Source organism: Piliocolobus tephrosceles, chromosome 19, assembly GCF_002776525.5.
Source record: "Piliocolobus tephrosceles isolate RC106 chromosome 19, ASM277652v3, whole genome shotgun sequence".
Lineage (NCBI taxonomy): Eukaryota > Metazoa > Chordata > Mammalia > Primates > Cercopithecidae > Piliocolobus > Piliocolobus tephrosceles.
This window is the reverse complement of record NC_045452.1, coordinates 37,285,145-37,307,544: the sequence shown is the minus strand read 5'-3', so window position 1 is coordinate 37,307,544 and position 22,400 is coordinate 37,285,145. Positions and strand designations below refer to the sequence as shown.

At 49.5% G+C, this 22,400-nt stretch overlaps 2 protein-coding genes across 9 annotated transcripts in view; both read right to left on the bottom strand.

Annotated features, from left to right (window-relative positions):
- PRDM15 (PR/SET domain 15) overlaps nt 1-185 on the bottom strand; it is a 75,217-nt gene extending 75,032 nt beyond the window's left edge. For 6 of the 8 annotated variants that reach the window (XM_023191894.2, XM_023191897.2, XM_023191920.2 and 3 more), the window contains exon 1: nt 106-185. The gene's annotated coding sequence lies outside the window, so the exon portion shown is untranslated. The remainder of the gene's footprint in view (nt 1-105) is intronic. The other 2 variants (XM_023191989.2, XM_023191965.1) reach the window with 2 other exon arrangements.
- A 6,852-nt stretch (nt 186-7,037) lies between these two features.
- The window catches only part of C2CD2 (C2 calcium dependent domain containing 2), a 70,693-nt gene continuing 55,330 nt past the window's right edge, over nt 7,038-22,400 (bottom strand). The window contains exons 13-14 of the mRNA XM_023192004.1: nt 21,182-21,491; nt 7,038-11,123 (exon numbers count right to left, since the gene is read on the bottom strand). Coding sequence (XP_023047772.1) covers nt 10,903-11,123; nt 21,182-21,491 — 531 coding nt within the window. The 3' untranslated portion in view covers nt 7,038-10,902. The remainder of the gene's footprint in view (nt 11,124-21,181; nt 21,492-22,400) is intronic.

The following is a 22,400-nucleotide window of genomic DNA, read 5'->3' as shown; positions in this document are numbered from 1 at the left end:
CGGCGGGCCCGGGGCGCGCCGGGGCTCGTGGGGGTGGCGGGCGCGGACCGGGGCCGACGGGACGCGCGCCGGGGCGGGCGGCGGGCGCAGGGCCCGGAGCTTTACCTGCCTTTGGAATGTGCAGAGCGGGATCGGATCCGGACTCCGGGTTGCGATCCGCTCCGGAAACTGCGCAGCACCGGAAGCCGGGGGGCGGTGGCGGGGCATGGCGGGACTTGTAGTCCGCGGCCGGGCGCGAGGGGCGCAGGCGAGACGCTGGCGCGGCCGGGTGTCCTGCGGGTAGGACTGCAGGGCGCGGGCTGCGTGGACGGGGCAGCGGGCGCGCGCGGGGCGGGGCTGGCCGGAGGGAATTCCGCGCGCGGCCCCCTCCCACGTGGCACGGCCCCGCCGCCCACGCTCGCAGGCAGTTCCCTCCACCTCTCCCCGGACGCATTTCTTGCGGGATTGGGGAGTGGTGGCGGTGGGTGGGTCGAGTGTTTCTCTAGAACAGGCCTGGGACTTGCTCACATTCACGGTGACCTCTGGATTTGGCCGGCGGGGCCCTGGGACACGAGCTCTGTGCCCGCGAGGGGCCCAGAGGGGAGTCTGGCCGGGCGGGCTCCGCCACGCGACGGGTGAGCACGGGGCCAGCCGCGGGCCTGGATCTCCATTCTTCCCTGGGGGCCTGTGTCGCCTCTCTTGACCCCCTCCACCAAGTGTGTGTTCCATCACAAAACGTGAGACGGAGAAGGGACAGACTTTTCACCTTAGTCCTGGCCGCCCCCATTCAGAGAGGCGACTGCCTTGTTCACTGCTGATTGCTGCCTGGCAAAAACCTCCATTCGTAAAGATAAGTGATGAACCGGGAAAAATGATTTTAAATAAATTGATACCACAAAAGGGCTCGTTTCCCTCATGTATGTGAAACTCTTGTGAACCAATAAAAATATATATGTATATAGAAAAATGAGCAAAGTATATGGATGGACAGACAGTTCGTAGGAAATTCAATGGTTCTTAAGCATATAAGCTATTCAACTACGCTGTAATAAGAGAAAAAACAAAGTCGCAGTGAGATCATTTTTATTAGATTAGCAAAGGCTTTTTTAAATGTTTAATACCGCCTGGACAATATAGCCAGACCCTGTCTCTAAAAAACTTAGCTGGGCTCTGTGGCACGCGTGCCTGTAATCTCAGCTACTCAGGAGGCTGAGGCAGGAGGGTCACTTGAGTTCCACAGTTGGAGGCTGCAGTGAGCTGTGATCGTGCCACTGCACTCCAGCCTGCGCAACAGAGTGAGACCCTGTCTCAAAAAAACAGAAAAAAAAAGTTTATTAGCATAATTTTGACTGGAGAAACAAGCTCTCTCCTTTGCTGGTAGGAGAATAAATTAGTATAGCTTCCATTGAGATAATTTGTGGATATCCATAAAAGTTCTAAATGCACATAGCCTTTGACCCACATCAAGAATGATGCCAGAGACGGACTCACTTGTATGAATGGCATATGTATAAAGGTTAGTCATAACTACGTGCCATCCCATGGGAAGTGTTGGATGCACCTGGGCACACACCCAGGCTGCAACGCCAGGCAGCCGGAGACAGATTAGGCAAGTTGCTCTGTGAAGGCTGGTTTATCTCCTGGCCCAGCATTCTACAGTGGCTTCCGTGTTGCACTACAGTAGGCCATCCCATGGCCTAGACCTTTCTGGAGCATCCCCGGCGTCCATCATCTCCCTGCTTGTCCCCACCCGGGACTTCACACCTCCCTCCAGCCTCCTGTCCCTCAAGCCTGTTCCCAAGGCCTTCCGTACTCCATCTTCAGACACTTCCCAGGTTTTCCACAACCTTCTCTGTATTCAGGTCTCCGCCCAACCTCACTCCCACCACCACCACTACAGCTAATGGACATTCCCTCTACACAGGCACCTCCAGTGACATCACTCACTGTTCAAAAATGGCCAGATGACTGGTTCTCTGGGCCTCAGGACATGAAATAGCCCTCGGCATATGTGAATAAAAGGTTTTTTACAGAAAAAAAGTGACAGGTCCACGGCAAGTGCAAATAACTGAAAGTAAACCAGACTTCAACCTCCCCCAAGCCATTTCTCCTATTACTACATACAGCCCACGGCTGGAATTCACTTACACAACGACATCTCATCTTCGAGAAGATTGTCAATGTGTCCGCTATACTCCTTCAGTGCAGTCTAGAAATAATACCTCTTAAGGCAGATTCATCTCCAAAATTTAAAAAAAAAATTGTTGCTTAAAGTGTCAAATGTTCATTATTAACAACTAATGCAATATACAACTTTGAATAATGGGCAGAAAAAAAGAAAAAACAACTATAAAGGTTGTTATTGGGGAAATGGGAACATGAACGGTGATACCGGATAATAGTACTGGATCAATGTTAAACTTCCTAAGGGTGATCATTGTATTGAAAGTATGATAGCCGGTGCCATTCATTGTTCTCAGCAAATTGTTCTGAAGGATTTAGGGAGAAATACCATGATATCTGCAAACACGACAGATAGAGACCGACAGAGAGCAGATACGGCAAAATTGGTGAATGTAAGTGAAGGCTATATGGGTTGTTCCATAGGTTTGAGTTGAAAATTTAAAAAACAACAGACAAGAGCTTCTGTGGCTGTCAGTGAATTTCCTTGTGAGCACTACTTACTTCTTCCTGAACGGATACTAGATGGGATTAAGATGTAATTAATCACTGAGGGCTACGCCCGCAGTCCTGTGGATGGCCTGCCTGCCTTAGATCAGTACTTTTCCAATTAGCATGTCTCCTTGGCTCCGGTTTTGTTATAATTTAAATACAAACCTACTCCTGTGCAAAGCATGATGGACATCCTTAATCACCTCTCCAGCCACCTCCAGCTTTTAATTAAAAAAAAAAAAAAATTGGCTAATTTTTTCATAAAGAGGGAAGTCTGATCATCAGCAAATAATTCCTACTAAATATGAAACATTGACTCTCACTTTGTGTTATTCTCACCCCAAACAGGCAGCATTGAAGTTCAAAAAACTTTAATTTTTTGATATTATCCTGGAAGAGTAATTGCTGACCTTATTCACTGGCAGTGGGCCTCATGGCACAGTGAATCACCAGGTTAGAGACACGTTTCACAGTTGCTTACATATCCACAAAGTAGGGGATGATATATTGGGACAATTTAGTAGACCTTTATCATAGGAGTATGTAGATTTTTCAGAGAGTACTGTTGTGTGACTTGAATTTTAGTCTTGGCCCTGCCTCTGACTTCCTCAGTGATTTATCCTGGTTCCAGGGAAGGAGACCAGCCTTTTCCTCATGCTAGTCTTTCGTGGTTTTTAAACATTTGTTTAACTCAACAAATAAAATGTATCATATGCCTGACTCTACTACACCAGTTTTTATATATATATATAAAATTGTTAAAAATCTTTGGCCGGGTGCGGTGGCTCACGCCTATAATCCCAGCACTTTGGGAGGCCAAGGCGGGTGGATCACTTGAGGTCAGGAGTTTGAGACCAGCCTGGCCAATGTGGTGAAATCCTGTCTCTACCAAAAATACAAAAAATTAGCCGGGTGTGGTGGCGGGCACCTGTAATCCCAGCTACTTGGGAGGCTGAGGCAGGAGAATCACTTGAACGTGGGAGGCGGAGATTGCAGTGAGCCGAGATCATGCCACTGCACTCCAACCTGGATGACAAGAGTGAGACTCCCTCTAAAAATATATACATATATATATAGAGAGAGAGAGACAGAGAGAGAGAGCGCGCGAGCGCACGCCGTAGTCCTTAATCTGTCTCCAATTGACACAGGCAGAGCCAGAGACTCGCGGCTGTGAGCAGAGGTTCTCCAGGCAAACAGCCAGCGCTCAAATTCTGGTCTAGCCAGCTGTCAGCTTGGGCAAGTTACTTAACCTCTCTGTGCCTCAGTTTCTTAACCTGTAAAGGTGAAATAGATCATGCCTCATGGAGTTGTTTCAGAGAATATATGAGGCACTACATATAAAATTATTTAAAAAATTCTTGTCACATAGTGAGTGTGAAATTATTATTAGCTATTGTTGTGATCTCAAGTCTTTCCCTAACTTTATTTATTTGTTTGAGATGGAGTCTCACTCTGTCGCCAGGCTGGAGTGCAGTGACGTGATCTCGGCTCACTGTAACCTCTGCCTCCCAGGTCAAGCGATTCTCCTGCCTCAGCCTCCCAAGTAGCTGGGATTACAGGCATGCGCCATCATGCCTGGCTAATTTTTGTATTTTTGGTAGAGACGGGGTTTCACCATGTTGGCTAGGCTAGTCTTGAACTCCTGACCTCAGGTGATCCACCCGTCTTGGCCTCCTAAAGTGCTGGAATTACAGGCGTGAGCCACTGTGCCTGTCCTTTTATAAAAGCTATGCTTGCTACCGAGCTAGACTATAAATTAATAAATCCCCCAGGCTTAGTGCGATGCTCCACCTGGTACAGCAATGATGATCACCAGCTGATAACCCTTCTATTAAGGTGCCCAAGATACCTGCACATCCAACTTTATAAATATCAATGATGTTAATATAGATCTATAAATACATAGGCAACTAGTTTTGAATGCCTGTTACAGCGGGGTGTGACTCGTAGTTTCCACTGTGGACCGTCACAGTGTGGAGCTGGGGAAGGCAGTGGAGGAAAGTTGATGTTTCTAGGTCATCACTGGGAGGAGGGTCCGGCCTCAGCAGCTTTCTCTCTAGGGGGATCACTGTGCTATGTCAGCCATCCTAGTGTCTAGCCCCTTTGGTGAGTGATCTGCATTTTAAAAATAAACTTGATTGACATACACACACCACCCTGGCTTTGTAGGGGTGCTAAGGTCAAAACAGCATGTGGTCATCCCCTCCAGCGTCCTGCTCTGCCACCAGCACCAGGTCCTGGGTGAGGGGGGGTGAGGTGGGTGGAAACAAAGCTGCTGTGGTCACGTAAGGGTCATCAGCTGACCTTTGTCCTTGCTCTGCTAGGTGGGCAGTGACTGTACGAAGCCCCGGGGGATATAGGAAATGAGAGCAATGCAGGACAGCTAAGCCGGAGAGCAGGAGGCCTGAACCACGCCCCTGCAAGCATGCCGATTCCACAGCCTGCAGAGAAGCTCCTTCGTGGGGAAGGCAGGGCTTGAGTTGGGTTAGACCATTCGAAGAGTGAGTGTGAACTGCTGGGCACGAGGATGCGCACTCCAGAATGACCGAGGGTGGTTGAGTTGGATTAATCTGGGCAGTGGAGACGCATTTGCAAGAACACAGTGCTCACCTGGAGGTGATCAGCTTAGGAAAGTTGGCAAATTAGGACAAGCTCGGCCTCCAGCAACTCCGTCCAGCCTCCTCCTGGAGGATCAGCACAAAGTGGGTCCCGCTGGCCACACAGAGGAAGCAACAGTTCCATCACGGGGTTCTGAACCACTTCTAACTCCAAACAAGAGGCACTGCCACCACCACCTTGCGGTGCCCAGGAAATGGAGCAGACGACCTGGAACCCAGCTGGGAAGCATCAGTGAGTGGGCGGGACAGCTGAGAGGTGGGGCGGGCGGTGTGTGCGCAGGAGGCTGGGCCTGTCCAGTAGCTTCCTCCAGGACACCAGCTCTCCACGTGCTCTGCTGTCTGGGCACCGCAGGGGGAATGAAGACCGAGGGAGACCACAGGCACTGATGACTACAAAGGAGGCAAGATGCCTGCATGGGACCCGCAGGACACGTTTGTGACCCGACTCCATCGCCTCCATCCCAGAACCACCGTGAGCCCCAGGCAAGAGCAGACACGCTTCCACCTGTGGCCCAGCCAGATACCTGTCCCCCCGTCCCCCTCTGCATGTGCCTGGGCCACCCACTGCGGTGGGGAATGGACAGTGAAGTCCAAGGGTGGATGAGTGCGTCCCCCGATGCCAAGTGAAGAGAGCTCCTCAGAAGGTCCCTGTGGATGGCGTGGGGACACAGCTGCCCTTCACGGGTGGACCACCTGACACACACCCTCGTGTGGGCTTCACCCCCGTTCCACTCCCTCGGCCGGACTTCGGCACTCTGTTGGCACTTCCCAAGTGTGTCACCCTCAGGCCACCGCATGCTGGGCTCTGCTGCTGGGGGAGTCCAGGCCAACAGTCCCTGACATGTAGCATCCACAGTTACCCTGACCCAAGGGTCACTGGAATTTTTTTTTTTTTTTTTTTTTTTGAGACAGAGTCTCACTGTGTTGCCCAGGCTGGAGTGTAGTGGCGCAATCTTGGCTCACTGCAACCTCCGCCTCCCAGGTTCAAGCAATTCTCCTGCCTCAGCCTCCCAAGTAGCTGGGATTACAGGCAAGTGCCACCAAGCCCAGAGATGGGGTTTCACCATGTTGGCCAGGATGGTCTCGAACTCCTGACCTCAGATGATCCGCCCACCTCGGCCTCCTAAAGTGCTGGGATTACAGGTGTGAGCCACCGCGCCCAGCCCCCTGGAAATACTTTCTATAGTTAATGATTTTAGCCCCAGGCCTAGAAAGGACGCTAACCGGCTTAAAATCATGTAAGAAGCACGTTAGGAAAGTCCTTTGCAAAGAACACAGCAAGGACTAAGCAAGCGCAAGGCAATGTCCACCTCTTCTTTTATTTTTAAATTTTCATTTATTTATTTATTTTGAGACGCAGTCTTGCTCTGTTGCCCAGGCTGGAGTGCAGTGGTGTGACGGCACGATCTTGGCTCACTACAACCTCTGCCTCCTGGGTTCAAGTTATTCTCCTGTCTCAGCCTCCCAAGTAGCTGGGACTACAGGCATGCACCACCACTAACACTAATTTTTGTATTTTTAGTAGAGACGGGGTTTCACCATGTTGGCCAGGCTGGTCTCAAACTCCTAACCTCAAGTGATCCCTTGCCTCAGCCTCCCAAAGTGCTGGGATTTACAGGCACGAGCCACCGCTCCCAGCCTGCCTCTTCTTTTACGTTAATTGGCTGTGATGGTTGGTCACTTTCAGTGACCTGATGAAAGGGACGCTCAGAGAAGACCCTGGGATTTCTAAGACAGAACAGGACTCAGGAAAAACAACTCAGCGTGTAGTGTTCTGTGTGCACATTTATTTCTTCAAAGATTGTTTGTGTTCCAGCCACATCTTCTCCAAAGGAACCCACCCAAGCCCGCGCAGGCTTGGTGCAGGACTGTCTTCGGCATTTAAAGTGCTATTGAGGAATACAATCATTGTCACGTAAGTTCATCACCGCACTCCAGTGTCAGGCCAAACCCTTCCGCAGACCTGGAAAACCTGCCATTTTCTTCTCTTTTTACAATGCAGTTTTGACATAACAGTGGTAAACGACAAACCACAAGCCTCAATGATGAATGGTGCACTACTGCCCAGCTGCTGAGAGAACGGGGCAGTGTACTGTGTTTCCAACGCAAATAGTCACGGACCCAAAGTAACCTGAGTTTGCTCTGCAGGATTCCGCAGGGGCCTCGCCCTGTGCAGGCTGCTTTGGTCATCGTGTCTGGGCCGGTTTGGGGCAGTGGGGAGAGGGCCTGGCAGCAGGGTTTATACCAGCCCCGAGGTCTGTTTTCCATCGGACGGAGATACATGTCCTGACTTCCACCGTCCACCAATTTGTACTCTGAAGTTTCCAGGTCAAGAGCCGTGAGATTATTACCCAGGAAACACCGGCCTTCGGTGGCCAGCAGTGTACAAGAATCTTTCCCTCTCTGCTCAAAGCAACTTTGCAACTCTTGTCTGTAGAGGTGGCCAGTAAAACCCAAGCAAAAATCTAAATGGGCACCAAGGTGCCACTGAGTGGCCCTCGGTCCCAAGGGATCGGGGCTGGTTTTGAACTCAGACTTGAAACTTGATTCAAATAAACTGCTCTGTCAAAACTCTCACAGCAGGTTTTCAGCAGGAACAAGAAGATGGCTACTTTTGTTATTGCTACAATAACACACACCTGTGTGCAGACACACATACCACACACACACACACTGAAAGCTCCATTTCACTCCTCCACAAAGAACAGAGGCACCTCCTTAAACAAAGCAAACCGGGAAGGGTTGCAAGCTCATTAAAACCGACATGAGCACCCAGTTCCAGAGATACAGACACAGTTAATCTTAGTGTTCATGAGGAATCGCTTTTAAAACACCACCCGGCAAAACTTTCATCCAGACAAAAGCCAAAAACAAAAGCCCTCAAGCCACAAAAGCTCGTAGAAGAGGTGAGACGATAAAGGTGATTTACACGTATTTTTAGCATTTGGTGGATAATCTTAATTTATCTTTAACCTTCACAACATTTACTTTATCATAAATACCCTACACCATGAAAAAAAAAACCTGTACAAAACAGCTTGGGAAAGAAACATTCACAGTATCAATACAGCCCATTTCTCACGGTGCTACCCTGAAGCTAGCCTACGTGTTTCCTTTGCCTTTGCTTCATGAACTCCCTCCCACATTGCTGTTTTCTGTAACTTCAGAAAAGGCCATTGGACGGAGACAACGTGAGTGTGTCTACAGGAAGCAGAGCCCTACACCTAGGTATTCAACAGTAAGCAGTGCTCGTGGGATTCATCTGGAAATGGAATAGTTAAAAACTATTTTTTTTTTAAGAGCAAGAAGGCTTAATACAAAATTCTGGGGCCGGCATGGTGGTTCATGCCTATAATCCCAGAACTTTGGGAGGCCGAGGTGGGAGGATCACCTGAGGTCAGGAGTTCGAGACCAGCCTGACCAACATGGTGAAACTCCATCTCTACTAAATACAAATAAATTAGCTGGGTGTGGTGGCTGGCGCCTGTAATCCCAGCTACTTGGGAGGCTGAGGCAGGAGAATCGCTTGAACCCAGAAGGCAGAGGTTGCAGTGAGCCGCCACTGCACTCCAGCCTGGGCAACAGAGTGAAACTCCGTCTCGAAGAAAACATTTTTTAAATAAAAAAATTTTTAAAAACTTCTGATTTCCTCGCACTTGAATAGAGTACACCTGAATTCCAAAATCAAATAAAAAAGAACAATTAAAAACTTCTCATCAGTGTCCGAAATTCTGACACATAATACCCTCTGGGAATTCTTATATGTCTCAGGCTCTTTTTACCACATGGCCAAGAGCAATAAAACTTCAAGTAACACATTCAAGTGAACATCTGTCCCATCTGTCCCAAAAGACTAGCAGTGATGCCTGACTTTGGGGACAGAAACTTGGTAGTATTCACATATTTTGAAACTCCAGGTGCATTTTTTACAATGATTAAAACTGGAATATAATTTTTGAAAACAAAGCAGGTTGAAAAAGTCATTTTAAAGTCACTTGATAATTCCTGGAACACCTAAGAAATTTGTAATGCGCATTTTAAAGTGAAATTCCTAATGTCGTTTTCTAATCTCTCCCCCTAAAAAAGAAGAAAAAAATCCCATAATTTTGGTTTTTATACAGGTTTTCACTATAAAAGAAAAAATCCTATAATTTTGGTTTTTATATAGGTTTTGACTCACCAGTGGCTCTATTACCCCCGAAGTATTTCATGTTTAAGGATTAACAAAAGAGCCTACGGAAGGAATCTCACCCATTTCCATCTCCGTGACAGAAGTCAAGCTTTCATAACGGCCTTTTACATCTTCTTTGGAGAAAAGTGAATCATATTAAACTGTCAAAAACACTTCACCCCAATGATGACTGTTCTTTAACCAGCATGTCTACTGGAAGTGGCACATTCAGGGCAGACCAAAGTGAAATCTGTGAATGAACTGAACAGAAAGGCAACGGATGAGGAAAGCGACTGGAATGATACTTAGGGATATTCAAATGGTGTGCCAGGTGATCACGTTTTCCACCAAAACAAACCCAAACAATGGGCACCCCAACCTGTGTCCAAGAGGACTGTTCACAGCAAAATTCTGAAGTGCTCATAGAAGGAATTTCCTGCAAGTTTGGCCCATTTGTTATTAAACTTTCATTCCAAAGACTGACACCTGAGACACAAAATAATTTCCTCCATTGCCCTAGAAGGACTTTGTTTTGGCTACTGGCAGCATTTGGCAAAATCCATGTATGTGTTTGGTTACCGTGTGGTACGAGCGGTCACGTATGGCTCCTGACTTCATCCGACAGGCCTGCTGTGCTCTTGTTTAGCAAGTATGACAGGCGGGAGAAAAAAAAAACTTGGATGTCAGCTTCTCCACTAGTATTATTAGAGCTTTTAACACAATAGAGAAAAATGTAAAAACCATGTGAGAATATATATATCTTCCACTTGCAAGTAGGCTCAAAGTAAACTTAGAAAAGTGTTCTGCATACTATGCATAGGATATAGTTAGTGTTCAAGTTCTATGGCTAATATCAAAGGTAGATGACTTCCTACATCTGTCATAACGTCTCCATTCCTATCAAAATTTCTCTGTTTATCCACATCCTGGCTATGTTCCACTTCCCGGTACTCAGGGCCAGCTGCATTTTTTATTCCAAGCAGCAGATGAGGAGAGGTGACCCACCCTTTCCATTCACAGTGACAGCACAGCGGGGCACCTCTGTTTTGTGACATGGTCCAGGCATGGACCAAAAACAACACTTGTTAGTGTAGAACAGGTAAACTGAGTCCCTCAAACCTGCCCTCCACAATCCATTAGAGTATATTATTTCACTTATAATGTGAATCTCCTTCTAATATTGAAGTCTAACTCTTAGCTTTGAGCACAGCCCAGACTTTGTGGCTGTCAAGTCTCATTTGGCATCTGGTGGCTGGCGAGTTGGGCTTTTTATCCTCTCTGGGGGAAACCTCCTGGCTGGAGACTCAGATTTTGTTTTCCCTTTAAAAGACTAGATGGTTGGAAGAAACCCAGCAAGACAAGCGGGGCATCTGGACACGTGGCGGGCACACTGGCTGCGTCCTGGTGAGGGTAGTTAACGCGGGTGCACGTCTTCTGGCTTGGAGGTGATGACCTCAGGCGCTATGTGCAGGGCTCCACGGGGGCACCATTCATGGTGTTCTTGTTTCTGTGCCTGGAGAGCAGCTTCTTGTTCAGGATCCTGGTGAGGGTGACGCCTTTCCTCCGGGAACCCTCTGGCTGCTCCAGGAACACAAGGTCATTGTGTGACTGACTCATGCCCGGGTCTTTCTGTTGATGCCGCCGGCGGAAGAACAGCTTTGCCCCTTTCCTTAGAATTCCTCCTGGAAGAGGGAAGCACAGGGGCTGGTCAAGTGGGCGGGGAATGAGGGGCTGAATGACTGCTCCAATGGGACAAAGGGAAAAGGAGGCTCTAATGCCTCAAACAAAGGGCCGGTTTACTACTTCAATGTGCTGTCACTACCTGCATGAGAAAAAAACAACTGGAATCTGGCTTGTACAAAACGAGATTTTTCAAGATGAAATGGAAAGGAGATTATAACAGTAGGAGCAGTAAGCCTGGACTATCGGTTGGTATCCCTTTCCAAGGATGGTATTTATATTCCTGTTTTTTTTTGGGACGGAGTCTTGCTGTCACCCAGGCTGGAGTGCGGTGGTGTGTGCGATCTTGGCTCACTGCAACCTCCACCGCCAGGTTCAAGCGATTCTCCTGCCTCAGCCTCCCAAATGGCTGGGATTACAGGTGCGCACCACCATGCCTAGCTAATTTTTTGTATTTCTAGTAGAGACAGGGTTGAAAGGGTTTCACCATGTTGGTCAGGCTGGTCTTGAACTCCTGACCTCAGGTGATTCACGACCCTCAGCCTCCCAAAGCGCTGGGAGCTAGGATTACAGGCGTGAGTCATCACACCTGGCTTATATCCCTGATTTTCTATCAGATCAAATGGAGGCAGACAGCTGTTGCCTCGGTTGGGACACCAAGGACACCTGGGTCCCCTCTGTGCCACCCACTTCCCCTCATTAGGAAAGGTGTAGGTGGCAAAGCAGTACTGTGCCCCAGAAAGGATCATCACACTCATAAAACCCAATTAAGACCCTGAGAACGATGGCATTCACTTTCTTAGGAATGTTAAATAATAGTTGCTCTTTTGGGAATAAGATTTTATTAAAAAATAATTCCATATCCTATCATATCTATTAGGCCATGCCATCTGAAGTTTGTCACTTGGGCATATTTGGCCTACAAAACCTCAATTTTGTGTCGTTTGATCTATGTTTACAGATACATACAGATCTCTATATACAGATATTTATCTGGATATAGATATCCATCAAGTAGTAGAATATGGAATAGAAAAAAATTAGCAGCAGCAGCAACAATAATTTCAACAGCAATGATTCCTTAAAGATCAAGTATGAGCTAATGCAGTGGGTGCAAGAGCCCACTAATTTGCTTTTTCACAAATTAGTTTAACATCCTGTTAACCAAGGCTGGCAAGGTTGAGGGAGTAAGCATTTCAGTCCAGCCTGTGAAATTCATTACCACTTGCATGTAGGTGGTAATGACTTTGAAAGAAGACAGGTCTGATCATCATGAAGAGGAGCTTTATTCTTAATGTGATAATTTATTCCCTTTGTGATAGGCATATCCAATAAACATCTCAACAGCCATGACATATGCAAATCGCCACCCATGTTGAGGAGGTTAAAGGAGGGGATGAAGAATATCAATTCCCTCTTCTAAATGAAATGCACACCAACAACTGTAGCATCTGAGGGCAGTCGGAGAAACCTGACCTAGACCTGCCTATGAATCTTTGTATAATCAAAGCCTACTATGCGGAAAGAAGCAGGTGCCCCTGACCTGACTCTAAGCACGAACTACTGTGCTCATCTGCTCTGCCCAGGTTACATACAGGACAGAAACTGAGAAGATGAAGGGCCGCAATGAACTGAATTTAACTTGATCAAAGCGGCCATAATTTTTTTAAAAACTTGACTCTCTCAATACAACCAAATCACTTCTTATGATGTATCATTTGGACATTTTTTTTACAGTGATCTAAAGTTAGGAGCCTGTGTGCAGGTTTCAGGGACTGCTGGAAAAGGAATGAAAAAGGAGGGTAAGTAGTATCAACGTGTAAATGACGCCCCTGCTGTCCGCAGGCCTAATGGTACACCTGTGGGACATCAGTGTCAGTTCCTGGAGTGATTCACGTCCCTGAAAAATGCAGCACATCGTGAAAAACCAGCCATCAGCAGGGCATGTTCTGACGGCTGGATAATGACCCCCAACTGGACATGGCTTTGGAGTTTGGCCAGTGGGGCAGATGCAGTGGTGCCGATGTGGCTAACTGCCTTTGTATCAAAGGGCACCTGCTGGGGAAATGCCCTGGGCAAGGTGATAGGGGCTCCCAGGCAGAGGAACCCCCAGCTGTCAGGGGGCTCTGAGACCACCAGGTGACCTGAGGTTGGGGGATGAGGGGGACCCTCATGGTATTTCTGATCTGTAGGCACCTGCCTTGAAGCTCTGCTTTAGGCTGACCTCGGAGGCCCTGAAGGGCCTATGGACATGGGCTCTCAGGTGGAACAGGGGAGAGGAAAGGGTGGATCCAAGAGCTTCACCTGGACTGCTCCAACGTCACCGCCTTCACTTCCCAGGGGGAATGGAGGCCAGGGGGAGGGAACAGCAACCCATCCCCCGGGTCAACCACAGACCCAAGGTCTCAGAACCCCCAGCAGTGACAGGTTCCTTCCTGCTCCATCTCCAAAGTCCATTTCACAGGCATCCCTGTACTGAAGCTGGCCTGGGGTCTGGAGTCAGGCCTGAGGTATGAGCAGAGACACTGTTATGGGCTGAACTTGGCTCCCCCCCCCCCACCCAAATTCATATGTTACAGTCCTAACCCCCAGTACTTCACAGAATGTGACCTTATTTGGAGACGGGGTCTTTGCAGAAGTCATCAAGCTAAAATTAGATCATCGGGGTGGCCCGTGATCCAATATGCCTGCCGTCCTTATCAAAAGGGGGAATTTAGAAACAGAGACAGACACACAGGGGAAGACATTGTGAAGGGTCACAGGAAGGACACCACATGAAGATGAAAGCGGGGCACAGGGTGATGCTTCTACAAGCCAAGGAGCGCCAAAGGTTGTCAGCAGCTGTCAGGAGCTGGAGAGGCGGGAGCAGGCTTTCCCACAGGGCCTCAGAAGGGGTGGCCCTGCTAGCACCAGCAGCTCAGACTTCCAGCCTCCAGAACAGGGAGAGAATCAGCGCTCCTGGTGTTGAAAACACCCAGTTTGTGGTACTTTGATACAGCCCTGGGAGGAGAGGGGGTACATTTGGCTTAAGGATCCAGGAACGCCCGCCATGTCTTCCTGTTCAGTCCTCAGAACCCAGGCAGACACGTGGAGGAGTGGGGGAGCGGAGAGGACGGTGGAGCAGTGTACTCAGCCCCAAGCCCTCGAATCAGCCGGCCTCTAAGGACTACAGGCGTGCAGGCCCTTCCTGGAGAATCTGGCATGATGGGGGTCTGGGGACACCGGGCATGAGCATTTTTCAAAAGATCCCAGGTCTTTCAAACATGCAGCTGGGGTTGCCCACTGCTAGCCCAGGTCTGGCCAAAATGCCACTAATGCTTAGAGTACCCGGAGGCCACAGCGGATAACGCAGGGGCAGGCCAGGGCTAAGGACACGGGCACCATACCTGCTCTCCTGTGTGCCGCTGCTCATGCTCCTTCACGCTTCACTCTGGGGGCCTGCAGACCACAGGGCTGTGTGGGCAGAAGCTGACGCAGCCCACCCGCAGGGTCCCACACCATGCCAGAGACGCGCGGTGTGCCCAGGTTAAGAGGGAAGTGGGGTGTGCTGACAGGCAAGGTACGGCTGTGTTCAAAAGACCTCAGAACAGGAATAGGAGTCAGGCACGGTGGCTCAGCCCTGTAATCCCAGCACTTGGGGAGTCTGAAGTTTGGAGAATCCCCTGAGCCCAGGAATTGGAGACTAGCCTAGGCGACATAACAAGACCCCATCTCTATTTAAAAAATAAAAATAAAAAAATTAAACTTAAAAAAAAATAAAAATAAAATGGGATATGCACATTTTCAAGCAGTTACTTTAAGTTATGCAAGGGAAATCGAACTACAAATGTCTAAACCTGGGAGGCTGAGGCAGGTATTTTACTTGAGCACAAGAATTTGAGACTGCAATGAGCTATGATCTTGTCACTGCACTCCAGTCTGGGTGACAGAACAAGACCCTGTCTCAAAATAAAATAAAAGAAAATAATAAAAATAAAAACTGCCTAAAATTCTAATTCTTGGCATATTAAGACGAAATAGCAAGGATTGCAGCCTGCATGTAAAAAGATGGTAGACAAGAAAGATTGGCACGGCATGTTTGTTTTAACCACACCACTGGCTCCAGACTGTTGTCTGTCCAGACCCTGAGGGACTAACTTGTTTTGGCGGCAGATCCCCGCCCCAGGGAGCCCTATGCCTCTTCCATGGGCCACACCCCACCCCGAGGGGCTGGTAACAAGGTTATTTTCTGTTCTTCCATCTTCACTCATGCTCTCCAGAGCATGTCTGCTGTTTTGTTAAATTTCTTTTTTTTGAGACGGAGTCTCACTCTGTTGCCTAGGCTGGAGTGCCGTGGCGTGATCTCAGCTCACTGCAACCTCCACCTCCCAAGCTCAAGTGACTCTTCTGCCTCAGCCTCCCGAGTAGCTGGGATTACAGGTGCGACCCACCACGCCCGGCTAATTTTGTATTTTTAGTAGAGATGGGGTTTCTCCATGTTGGCCAGGCTGGTCTCAAACTCCTGACCTCATGATCCACCTGCCTTGGCCTCCCAAAGTGCTGGGATTACAGGTGTGAGCCACCGCTCCTGGCCTGTTTTGTTGAATTTCATAGTTCAACATCAATGCCAGAAACCAGATCATGGTCATATGTGCCCGTGTGCAAATCTTCCCGAAATCATTTGTGTGACCTGCACTTTCCCCTAACCTGATAATTTGTCACAGCTTCTAGGGGTATGGCATCAACTTCTCATACAGGGATGGTCATGTGAGGGGTGGGGACTGAGGTTTGCAGTTCTGTAGACTGGACCCTCAATGATATCCCCCAGCCGCCTCTGAGGAAGGAGGCCTGATCCCTACCATTTTTAGGGTTGCTTTTGGTCACTGTTTTCTTACCTATGGGATTTTAAGATAGATTCCTTAATTAGCTATGTATGTCTGCTAGACTCTGTAGGGACACATGAGGAAGCTAAGGTTTGGAGAGGTGGCTGTCTTGGGGTCGCACACTAACGGGGCGGGTGTGTAACACTGGGCTTTCTGGCTCTGAAGTTCATGTTCCCAGGCCCTGCTCTTCCGTGCTGCTAAGGACAGCGTCTGAGAAGTGGCCAGCCAGGTATCTGGAAAAAGGGGCAAGTCTGTGGCCGCTGGGGAGGAGACTCTGGAGAGTGTGGATACATCAAAGCCCTTGGGGTCTCACGGAGCAAAGCCCCCTAATCCAGCAAGGGCTTGGGAAGGATTCCTAGAACGAGTTGCGTCTCCAGAGAGGCATGCAGGGGCGGGGGAGGAGAGGATTCCAGCCACGCAGACTCATCTCAGGCAGACTCATGGTCAGCCATGAAGGACCACCACACGGACGGAGGCCATTCCATTCCCTTTCTCGATAGCAATGGGAAAGCCTGTCTTGACTTGGAAGCAGATTGTTCACTGTCACCTTTTGGGTAAACGATGCAGGGAGAACACGGCCCCGGATTTGCCAGTGCACACTAAATAGCAGCCCCACGGTGGTTGTGAGGGACGGGGCTGAGACTGGAGCACGCTCTTGTCTGCTGGGCAGTAACCCCGTATGGAAAGTACCAGTCTGCCCACTTGGAATGTACCAGTCTGCCCACCTCGATGAGCAAGCCTGTGAGGTGTCGCTGTGTCAACCTGGCCGCAGCACCCAGAGATTCAACAGAACACGAACTGAGGTGCGGCTGGGAAGGCACTGTGTAGATGTGGTTAACAACCCCAGCCAGTGGACTTTAAGGAAAGGAGATCATCCTGGAGAATGTGGGTAGGCCTCGTCCAATCAGCTGAAGGCCCTAAGCGCAAACACTGGTTTTCCAGGGAGGAAGAAATTCTGCCTCAAGACTAAAGCATCAGCTCTTGCCGGGGTCTGTGGCCTGCCCTGCAGATTTCAGACCTGTCAGTCTCATGAATCAGTTCCTTAAATATGTAACCTATGGGTTCTGCTTCTCTGGAGGACCCTGACTGATCCAGGAACTGATGGTCTGGATCATCAGACTATCTGGATGATCTGGACCAAGCACATCATCTGCTTGACTTTGAGCCTGCAGAAACTGTTGCCCTTTGCTGATGGTGAAGTTCACGCCACAGGCAAGAATAGCCGGCGCCATGTTGATTTCAGGAAGCCTGACTCCTTGACTCCAGGCTACCTTCTCTACGCCAACAGCAAGAAGCAAGATTCAGACCTCACCCACAAGCTTCAAGATTCCTGAAGATAATCTGGGGAGTAGTTATGTGAAATTTGAGGCAAGTAACCAAGATTTTAAATGGGAGACAGGGAGAAGAAAAAAAGTCCTTCCCTGGTTCTAACAAAGTTTAAAAAACAAATCAGGAGAAGGCGGAAGTATAAACAAATACAGGAAAGAATTTAAACATCATCTAAATTATAGCTCTAATGTCATAAATATTTCCAAATTTATTCCTATTTGTCTCTACAGAGTCTAACATATATAGTTAATTGAAGGATCTGTCTTAAAACCCAGCAGATGGGAAAAACAATGACCAGAAGAAAAAAAAAATTGTCCTTGGCTTCCCAAGAACAGCATCAGATTTCAACTGGAACCACCGATGGTCCATGGATAGAAGTGACTACTTTTTAGCTCTGGAGGATGAAAAAGGGAATCAGCCTCTTCCTGTGGGTGTCACAGCGAGGTCGCCGGGTCACATCAGGTACCAGAGTGAGCGCCCTCACCCGATAGGCGCTGTACAACCTCAGCCAGAGCAGTTTCAGGAGGAACATGGGGAACTAGCAACCTAGGAGGGGAAAGGCGGAGACGGGAGGGAACACGAGGCAGGCAGGTTGGCTGGCTGCTGAGCTACAGGCTGCACTCCTAGGATGGCTACGTTTAATTGAAAAAAATAAGACAAAAATAACTTACTGTGCAGGCAATTAATTCTGGTTGGCATAGTGATCCTCTTAAGTTAAAGGGAATGAGCATGAGATGAAGAGAAGTAAGAGGCAGAAAGAATTATGCAAGAGCAACATCAGAGTGGACGCGGGTAAGGGTTCTGAGCCATCTACAGACACCACACGCACAGGGGACGCCGCTGTGCAGGGTATTTGGCAAGGTTTCTTACCGTTCAAGTGTTTTTCCCAAAACCTCCCTTGAAACTTTTGTTCTTGCTTGTGGTAACACACCCATACTATATACCCTCTTAACCATTTCTACCTACACAGTTCAGTGGTGCTGACTCTATCCACAATGGTGGCCAACTTCATTGATCTTTTTTTAAACTAAAAGTAAATCAAAATTTGGGGAATACATTTCCTGTGTGGGCTGGTTTCCAACCAGCAGAACCTCAGGAGGGTTCTAAATACACAGGCACTCTCAGAAACCTAATACAAACTCCTTAGCAGGACAGAAGATACAGGTGGTTCTTAAACCAAAAAAAAACAAAAAAAAAAAAAAAAAAACAAGCTTTAGTTTTTGAAAACGACACCTTCTATCACCAGTTTTGAAAAATGTTTGGTCAAAAAATGAAAATGACTTGGCACCCATAACACAGAATCGTCTCAGATTGTGACAACATCTCACAGAGATGCTAATTATAAGTCTCTTTAAAAACACTGGAAGGAAACAATTAAAACTGCAGCCAAAAGGCTGGGTACGGTGGCTCAAGCCTGTAATCCCAGCACTTTGGGAGGCCGAGACGGGTGGATCACAAGGTCAGGAGATCGAGACCATCCTGGCGAACACGGTGAAACCCCGTCTCTACTAAAAAATACAAAAAACTAGCCGGGCGAGGTGGCGGGCACCTGTAGTCCCAGGTACTCGGGAGGCTGAGGCAGGAGAATGGCGTAAACCCGGGAGGCGGAGCTTGCAGTGAGCTGAGATCCGGCCACTGCACTCCAGCCTGGGCGACAGCGAAACTCCGTCTCAAAAATAAATAAATAAATAAATAAATAAATAAATAAATAAATAAATAAATAAAACTGCAGCCAAATATGTCCTGTTAAAAAACCTGGGGTCAATATGGTAGGGCCACAGGAGTGAAACGCACGGCACGGCTGAGCCTCTCTGCTGCATTCTCAACTGCCGAGCCTCCGGGGAGTTCTGAGCCTGTGCTGTAGGTGGCCAGCACCAGCCCCCAGCACACCTGCCCGACACCCAGTCCCTAAAGGGAGGACTCCTCATCCACCTGGCCCGCGAAGGGAGAGGAGCAGGGTGGGTGACACAGCAAGGATGGAAACCCAGGGAAAGACTCTCCAGAAGGGAAACCGGACAGAGAGAAGCAGGAGGGACCGGGTGAAGGAACGCAGATCTTTGCACGAACAGGGTGACTGAGGCTTGGCATTTCAGAAGGAATGAGGAGGGCGGACGGGGGGTTGGGTTCTGCCAGGACAAGAGGAAACGGGCCATCGAATCAGTGAAGGGAGAGGAAGAGCTACCCCACCATGCGCCCATGTCTGTCCCGCCTCATCCAGCACTCACTGTCTCCAAGATAAAGAATAGGCCACAGGTGTGTGTCAGGTGACCAGGTCACCTTTGACATAACCCAAGCCAAGGCCTCTTAACAGGAGCACAGGACCGCAGAGGTCAGTGTGCAGCTTACAGCCCTCAAGAGCTCTGTGGAGGGGGATCCGTGCATAAAGCGCCCCAAGGCCAGGCAGTGGGCAAACAGATGCAAGGGGTCTGAAATCTTATCCAGGAATTTCCTCCTTCTCCCTTTCCTCTTCTAGCTTTCCATTTCCCCCCAGCACCTATCCCGACTCTGCATTGGTAAGGACGGGGGCACAGGAGAGGGCGGCCACCATGCCATCGCTGAGGGACACGAAGCAAAGACAGGGAGAGAAGGGACGAGGACAGACTCAAGGACAGTCCAGCCCACGACAGGCTGTCAGCTTTGGCACCAGAGTCATTTGGGACCAGAGCGTGCTGCACTGTGAGGCTGCCTTGTGGGGGCGCGTCCTGTGCACGGCAGGGCGTTGAGTAGCATCCCTGGCCTCTATTCACTAGATGCCCGTTGCACCCCAGACTCCCAGCTATGACAACTACAGTGTCTCCAGACACTGCTATATTCCCTGGGGGAAAAAGTGCTGGGCTTGAGAATCACTGGCCTATGGCATCAAGAACAGAGGACAAGAGGCAGCAACGGCAGCGCTTAACACAGCTCCCCCAAGGAGCCCCTGCGATTTCCCGACACAGACTGTCTTAGGACATCCTGAGATTTCTGCTGAAAGCCTTGGAGCCCGACACAAGAGCCAGAGCCAGGAGTTAATGCTGAGTTTCACCTGAGCTCACAGCTTCGCCTGCCTTGCCCCAAGTCCTGTCTTCTGCACCGAGATGTCCTTTTGTCCCCCAAATGGTGGAGTCAGGTGGGCTCAGGCAGCGGCCACGCTCCTCATCTTATGGAGGAGGATGCTGAGGCTCGGTGAGTCTCACATCTGGAACCGACCCCAAGCCCTTAGACTACATGCCCTTAGCAAATACATTCAGGTTACTCATGCCAAGACACTGTCTCAGCAAATCTGCACACGCTTGAGGAATTCATAGTTTTAAAGCACTGAAACTCAGGGCTAATGGAAACAATCAGTACTAATGAAATGATCACCTCCTCGCCACTGACATAGCAAGTTAATCAATTTATTATTCCCAGGAGCTTCTCTCCCCGTAGAGCCTCCTAGGGTCAGGTGGCGAGGTCTGGTTTTGTTTGAGGTGCAGGGAGACTCTGAGAGGCATAAAGGAGCAAAGATGCCCATATTGGCAGTGGAAGGAGCCCCAGGCTCTGCCTGGCTTTGCTCTGAGTCTCTGTGGCCCATCATCGTGTAGGGCTCTTGGTAACCCCTCGGGAAGCCAGGTGGGGCAAGCCTGGACTGAGGAAGGGGCCTCTATGCATGGACACACACTGGCCCCAAATGCAGAGATGACGCCAACCCTCACACAGAAGGACCTGCAGATGCCCCCCATGGGTTCAAACAGTCAGCACAGGGCGTTTCTGGAGGGGCAGGGGGTGAGGTCCAGTGGGAGCTTGAAGGGGACAAAGGGAACGAAAGCAGACGACTTCAGCTTGGAAGCCAGCATGAGCACAAAGCCTCCAAGTGGGGGGCCCGGGGTTGGGGGCTCGGGAGCAGGTACCTTTATGCTTTTTGGCAGCGCCCGGCTCCGAGACACTCACGGAGCTCTCTGACAGCTCATCACCGTCGGGGTCCAGCAGGGCCTGGCTGCTCCATGCCATGGCCTGGGGCTCCTTCTCCAAGTCCCAGGAGTCTAGCTCATCCTCCTGGGGCTTGGGGGCAAGGGATGCCTGGGCTGACTCAGCTTCCTCCGGTGGGGCAGAGGCTGCGGCCACCTCCGGATGGGATGGGGCATCCTCCTGGTGGGTGCTGTCCACAGAGGCCATGTAGCCCTGCATCAGGGCAGCATCGTGGTCCTGAGATAGTGAGGTCTGTCAGGGGTGGTGGGGAAGATGACAAGGGTTACGTGAAAGGAAGACAGGGTTCGAAAAGACCTGAAAAGCACTCTCCAAAACATTCTAACAGTTGATTTCAAAGTCTCAGAAGACACAGTAGCGGGCCTCGAAGAAGGTGCTCATACATCACGGCTGTTGCTCATGCTTGGGCTAAAAAAGGTCTCCCTTACAGCCGGGGCTCAGGGTCCCTATGCAGCTGGGCGGTGGCCCCCGGGGCTCAGAGGTTAACCCCCTTCCTCCCGCAGATGGGCCTAGCGGTGGGAGCATTTGTGACAAGCCGCAGAAATGAGATCAAGAGAGCCCATCCTTCAGCGTCCACGACAGCACAAAGGAAGTGGCCGTGGGTGTTTCGGGTTCAGTTGTCTTTGTTCCTCCACACGTTTATGTTACCTGCAAGCAGAAATTCACTGGTGCAGCCTCTCAAAAATTATATTTTGTGTAAAAATATTTAAGCACTAAATTAACCTCTGAGAGTCGGGATAGCGCTTCCTTGGAGGGGGGAAAGTTTGGGAAGGAGGGCACGGGGACTCCCTGAGGGCCAGTCATGCTGTCCTTGGTGTGGGTGGCAGTGACACAGGCGTTTGCTTAGGCACAATGTGCTGTTCTGACTTAAGTGCTGGCCTGTGGAAGCGCCCACTGACTCAAGATTAGATAATCTTCCCATCTCTACTAAAAAAAATACAAAAAATTAGCCGGGTGAGGTGGTGGGTCACCTGTAGTCCCAGCTACTCGGGAGGCTGGGGCAGGAGAATGGCGTGAACCTGGGAGGTGGAGCTTGCAGTGAGCTGAGATTGCACCACTGCACTCCAGCCTGGGCAACAGAGCGAGACTCCGTCTCAAATAATAATGATAATAATAATAATAATAATAAAAAGATTAGATAAT